This window comes from Hemiscyllium ocellatum, chromosome 13, assembly GCF_020745735.1.
Source record: "Hemiscyllium ocellatum isolate sHemOce1 chromosome 13, sHemOce1.pat.X.cur, whole genome shotgun sequence".
NCBI classification, from domain to species: domain Eukaryota; kingdom Metazoa; phylum Chordata; class Chondrichthyes; order Orectolobiformes; family Hemiscylliidae; genus Hemiscyllium; species Hemiscyllium ocellatum.
The window spans coordinates 66,243,514-66,250,369 of NC_083413.1; the positions used below are offsets into that span (position 1 = coordinate 66,243,514).

General features: G+C 38.8%; 1 protein-coding gene across 1 annotated transcript; it reads right to left on the minus strand.

Annotated features, from left to right (window-relative positions):
- Nucleotides 1-411: 411 nt before the first annotated feature.
- otos (otospiralin) lies at nt 412-3,629 on the minus strand. The gene is made up of 4 exons (XM_060834266.1): nt 3,525-3,629; nt 3,279-3,344; nt 3,004-3,030; nt 412-849 (listed from the first exon to the last, which is right to left on the minus strand). The coding sequence occupies exons 2-4, from the start codon at nt 3,334-3,336 to the stop codon at nt 620-622; spliced, it is 315 nt and encodes a 104-aa protein (XP_060690249.1). The 5' UTR covers nt 3,337-3,344; nt 3,525-3,629; the 3' UTR covers nt 412-619.
- Between the last annotated feature and the right edge of the window lie 3,227 nt (nt 3,630-6,856).

A 6,856-nucleotide genomic window follows, 5' to 3' on the forward strand; every position in this document is an offset into this window, starting at 1 on the left:
CCACCCACCACTGTGGTATAATTCCAGATGTCACCAAATCCCAAATGTAGTTCTTTAGCAAATCAAATCCCATTCTATGCAATGAAAGGGAACCGTCCTTCTATTTATAATAAACTAGATAGAGCATTCCTGGTTTTCTCATTATAATAAGGAGCGCAATTTTACATTGATTCGATAGGCATTTATGTTTGAATTCAATTAGTCGTATAGACATAAATCAGTCTATGCACAATAAACTCTGAATTTATGACATTGTATATTTAAAAAGAAATTGGGCCTATTCGAATAATTCATACAAATGTTCAACTCTTACAACAACCTCACCTCCCCATCACCCACGCTAAAGCACAACAATTTTAAGTGACAGAAACAAAAATAAATCATTTCTTTCCAAAATATAATGAGGATGCATAATGTGAGAGAAGCTTTTAATACAATTTAAGCAAATTCTGTAACAGGATTATATATAAGGGGTCATACAATTAATCACTATTTAGATGCACCAGATAGATAAAGCAGATTATAATGTTACAATAATTCAGATCTAATGTAATTCACTGAAATTCTACTTGTTTACATGTTAAACTAAAAGGCATTAACTCATTGTGTCTTTTCTTCCCTATTCATCTGCTTCCTTTGCAATCTCGACTTGTACTTCTTGTTGTATTTCTGGTTGTTCTGGAGTGTCATAGCCCATGGTATTCCCTATAGGGAAATGAGCATAGAAAATGTGTGCCAGTTGCTGGATCCTTTCATAGTCTCCAATGCTTCGGAAATATTCCACATATCTCCAGAAATCAGTTGTGGAGTAAGGCCAATAAGGAGGGCTTCGTTTTTCCACATGGTGAGCTACATATGGAGGGAAAATCCACAAATGGGTGCTTCTGACACACAAATACAATATGTATTTGCCAGTAAAACACAATATGATAATGTACGCAACCTGGCTATTGTATGCTACATTATTGGCAATACAAATATAATCCATATAAATTGATTTCTGAATATGAATACATTAATATATTTTCATTATAGTACAGATAAAAAATACTTTAGATGAAATGAAGATACATTGAAATAACACCATAAATGTAAAACAGGCATATTCATACCTAAATCATGTATGAATTTAAATAATAAGTTTAAATAATCTACAAATGCATAACATTTCCTGATATCAGTAAATAAGCACAAATACACACAGTAAATAAGCACATTCTAATATCACCATTTTTTGTTACATATTCATTCCTTAGCTTCTATTACTTTGAAGATTGACTATTAATTATATCCAAACTAATTAGGACTTAATGAAAACCGCGCATTGCATTATAATTACATTTAACTTGTGTGATCCATACACAGAGCATTGTAAGTATTTTATCAATGTTGCCACAGAAAATAAAACTATAAGATATAGGAGCAGAAATTAGGCCATTCAGCCTATTGAGTCTGCTCCACCATTCAATCATGGCTGATAAGTTTCTCAACCCCATTCTCCTGCTTTCTCCTCATAACCCTTGATCCCCTTTACAATCAAGAACCTATCTATCTCAGTCTTAAGTATACTCAATGACCTGGCCTCCATAGCCTTCTGTGGCAGTGAGTTCAATAGATTCACCACTCTCTGACTGAAGAAGCTTCTCTTTATCTCCATTCGAACAGGTCTTCCCTTTACTCTACGGCTATGCCCTCAGGTCCTAGTCTCTCCTATCATCTTACCAACATCCGGTCTGTCCAGGCCATTCAGTACAGAGGAACTTTGATTATCTGGTGGTCGATTGACCGGCATTCCATTAACCATATCAAAATTCTCCCGATCCATGTCCTTCAAATAATCGAGGTTCTTTGTATTCTGTATGTTGCTATACCCCGCTCATCCTTCTAAACTCCATCAAGTATAGACCCAGAGTCCTCAAACATTTCTCATCTGTTAAGCTTTTCATTTCTGGGACCATTCTGGTGAATCTTCTTTGAACATGCTCCAGGGCCAGTACATCTTTCTTGAGATATGGGGCCCAAAACTGCTCAAAATACTCCAAATGTGGCCTGGCCAGAGCCTTATAGAGCCTCAGAACTACATCCCTGCTTTTATATTCAAATCCTCTCAAAATAAATGCCATTATTGCATTTGCCTTCCCGTTTACCGGGAGAGAATCGTGGACTAGAGCTCCCAAGTCTCTTTGCACTTCCAACTTCTGAACTTTTCTCCCCATTTACAAAATAGTCCATGCCTCCATCTTTCCTACCAAATTGTATGACTTCACACATTCCCACGTTGTACTCCATCTGCCACTTCTTTACCCACTCTCCTAACCTGTTCAAATCCTTCTGCAGCCTCCCTGCCTCCTCAATGTTACCTGTCTCTCTACTTAGCTTTGTATCATCAGCAAACTTAGTCAGAATGCCCTCAGTCCCTCCACCTAGTTCGTTAATGAATAAAGTGAAAAGTTGGAGTCCCAACACTGAGCCTTGCAGAACACCACTTGTCACTGGCTGCCACTCTGAGAAGGACCCTTTTATCCCCACTCCTTGCTTTCTGCCAGACAGCCAGACTTCTATCACCTTGCCTCTAGCCCCATGGGCACTTACCTTTCTCATTCGGCTCCTGTGTGTCAAGTATATTTGACATTTTACTTCAACTAACCTTTTATTACCTGCCAGCTTTTCATGCCCATGCAGTCATTCAAGCTATTTGCTATACAGATGCCCATTTGTATTCACCTTCCTGTGCTTTAAGCTTTCTTCTGAGGTGGAAATAATGTACTTTTCCTCTAAATCTAAAGGACCTTCAATTTACCTCTTTTGGATGTGAATCTCATTCCAGTTTTTTCTAATCTTTATTTTCTACTTGTAATAACTCTTAAATAATTGATTAATTTATTCCAAATTACATTTCAATGCTGGATTGATTACAGCAAATGTAATATCAGTTATACAATTTAAAAACTCACTGGAATAAAACAAAACATATAGTATACATAGAATGTCAATTTTTTTTACCATCCGACTGTCGGATTACACTGGCATCTGCAAATAAATAAATGGAGACATGATCAGAATTCAGCCTCACACAACTCACAAAGAGCTTTTCATAGCCCTGATACAAAAAAAACTTCACCTGAGCACTGCCAACACAGCATTTTCAACATTCATCTAGATTTCTGAACAAAATTAAAATCGCCTTAAAGTGTTTCAAAATGTCAACATTAGCATTTCGAGTTCATAGCAATTTTGAAATTATAAAAAGTTTTGCAGCTGTATTTTACAAAACTTACCAGTTAGGATGTTGAGGAGGAGAAATATAAACAGCCCAATATAGACAAACCACTTCATTTTGACCACTAAAAAAAATTAGACATTTAATCAGTCCCATCTTATTCAAATATTTAGCAGTGATTACAAATTAAACATTTTATGTGCTTTGCTAACAAATCTGCTATTTCAAACAAAATTTTATTTTGTTTGCAGATCTATGATTCAATTTCTACTTAAAGATTTTTAAACAGAGTTTTGATACTTACATATGTTTTAAGGAATTGCAGTGATTAAAAGAAAGGCTTCTAAATAAAATTGAGCTTCAGACTTTGAACGCACTCCTGGCTAGCTGTGGGGCAAAACGTTTAAATTGGCATGGCCTAAATGACATGAAGAAAAAAACGTCACTTCTCTTGCTTGAAGGTTTTTATAATGTACCCTTTCTATGAACAAACTCAGATAGTTTTTTTTTAAAAATCTAATGGCGCCCTCCTAAGTTCAAGCAGGAAAAGAACATCTATAAGAAGGAATAGAACTTCACAGTATTTTAATGGCACGAATTTTACTGGAGTATGACATCTCAGAGTATTTCTCAATAGTTAGAATTGTTCATGCACATTTACATTTTAAACAAGAGATTTGAAATTGTTGACAATTTGCTTCCAGCAATGACTTCCCAAGCTCCTTAGTCTGTTTGTTATCAGCAAACATTTCAGAGATAGGGTAGAATAAATGTTTTGATATCTTCCTGTTAACGGACAGGTCCACAGCTTCTAGCATTAATGTGGTTTATTTGCAGAAAACAGTCAAGAAGGTTTTAGTGGGTGTAACATGGTCAGCCAGATGGACTTCATAGAATATGAGTTCCTTAGTTGGGACTGGTCCCATGAGGGAGCTCTGGCTGACAGATAAAAATATCCTGTCACTCTGACAGCTGGCTCTGAGGGAGCTGGATCAGGGTCACAGACTTTCCATGTGTAAATAACTGGTGACTTGGTGATGGGATATGACCTCTAAGAAGTTATTTCAAACGATTTTATCTCTCCCCTCAGATTTATGGTGCTGAACAAGATGGATAAAATCCTTACTGAGCCATGCCTACCAGATATCCTAAATTAATCTGATCCCATTTGCCAACATATGGCCATTATTCTTCTAAATTCTTCCTATTCATGTACCCATCCAGATGTCTTTTAAATGTTGTAATTGTACCAGCCTCCACCACTTCCTCTGGCAGCTTATTCCATATACGCTCCACTATATGCATGAAAAAGTTGCCCCTTGGGTCCCTTTTAAATCTTTTCCCTCTCATCTTAAACCTATGCCCTCTGGTTTTGGACTCCCCTACCCTGGGAAAAAGACCTTGGCTATTCACCTTATCCATGCCCCTCGTGATTTTATAAACCTCTATGTACAACTTTGGAGAATTTGGAGAGCTTCAAAATTTGAAACCTGTTTTGGGGATACTAGGATTTGAGTTATGATTAGGCAGTGAGATTTTTCCCCTCAGCTTCAAATTGTTTTGTTTTCCATCTCTATACGCGTGCAGTCCTAATTCCAGCTTTTGTTGCTTAAACTCCCCGTCTGTCTCTAGCTCTTTCTCTGGCTTATCTTTCTTCTCTCTGAATTGGTGTTTCTACCTCCGTTTCTCTGGTTTTAAACTCCAACACTGTTTACAATTTTTCCAGGTCCAATTGAGCTAAAACAAACAGGCCAGGTTCTGATTGAATTTCTGGTCTCTGTTCTGACACTGGGTTGAATTCAAAATACTCAGTCAGAATTCTCAAGAATCCCTGCCTGTCTGTCTTGTTAGGGGTTTGAATCCGACTTTTACAGTAATGGCTTTTAAATGGTTCTTATCGAATGATTATAACTTCTATCAATTTGAATCCTCATGATCAATGGCCAGTTAGCCTTACATTCATTATTAGAATAAATGCTGGAATATTCTTAAGGAAGAAAAAGCAGGACAAAACCTGGAAAAATGGTGCGTTGAGAACAACCTAGCTCTCAATGCCGGCAAAACCAAGGAACTCATTATTGACTTTCAACATGATGTTATTCATGCTCCCCATCCCGCCCCCATTCCCCCACCCCACCCACATACATACATTAACAACACAGAGATGGAACAAGTGGAGAGAGTCAAGCTCCTGGGAGTGTTCATCAACAACAAGCTTTCTTGGACTCTTCATGTGGAAGCACTGGTTACAAAGGCCCAACAACGTCTCTTCATTCTCAGGCAGCTGAGGAAATTTGGCATGACGGTGAATATCCTTGCCAACTTTTATAGGTGCTCCATCAAGAGCATTCTGTCTGGATGTATCACCATCTGGTATAGCAACTGTACCGTTCAAGATCAGAAATGGTTACAGAGAGTGGTGAACTTGGCCCGGACAATCACAAAGACCAACCTCCCATCTATAGAATCCAAATATCAGACCCCCTGTCAAGGAAAGGCCACCAGTATTCTCAAAGATTCATCCCACCCTGGCAAAGTTTTTCTACAACCTCTACCATCGGGGAGAAGGTACAGAAGCCTGAACACACGCACCAGCCGGTTTTGTAACAGTTTCTACCCGACTGTTGTTAGAATGCTGAATGGACTCACAAACTCTTAACATTTGCCTGCACCTGTGTAACAGGTGCAGGCAAATGTTAAGAGTTTGTGAGTTTACCTATTATTTACTTATCTATGCTAGTTAACTATGTGATCTGCCTGTATTGTGTGCAAGACAAAGCTTTCACTGTGCCTCGGTACACGTGACAATAAATTCAATTCAATTCAATTTAGACAAGCTTAATGCAATCAAACAATGCAACATGGCTTTGTGAAAGTAGAATCATGCTTGGCAGATTTGCTAGAATTCTTTGAGAATGAAACAAGCAGTGTTGATAAGTCAGAAATTGTAGACATAGTGCATTTGGACTCCCAGAAGGGAGTCAATGAGGTGCCACCTAAAAGATTACTGCACAAGATAGCTGCTCACAACATTGAGAATGATGCATTAACATGAATTGAGGGGTGGTTAGCACAGAGAAGACAGAGAGTCAGGCTTGATGAGTCTTTTCAGGTCAGAAAGACTAAACTAGTGAAGGGCCACATGGTTCAATCCATGGGCCTCAATTGTTTACTATTTATATTAACAACTTAGTGGAGGGGGAGGAGTATTGGATTCAAATTGTTGTAGAGGGTCGAAGGAGGGTGTCAGTGGAAGGGTACTGGTTGGTGCGGCGGGAAAAGAAGAAGCGGAGGGCTTTGAGTCCTTCGTGATGGGGGATGGAGGTGTACAGGGACTGGATGTCCATCCAAACTAAAGGAGTTGCTATGGGTCTCTTTCCAATCCTCCCACTTCCTCCAAACTAAAGGAGTTGCCATGGGCACCCGCATGGGCCCCAACTATGCCTGTCTCTTTGTAGGATATGTGGAACAGTTCATCTTCCGCAACTACACTGGCACCACCTCCCACCTTATCCTCCGCTACATTGATGACTGTATCGGCGCTGCCTAGTGCTCCCACGAGGAGGTTGAACAGTTCATCAACTTTACCAACACCTTCCATCCCAACCTCAAATTCACCTGGACTGTCTCAGACTC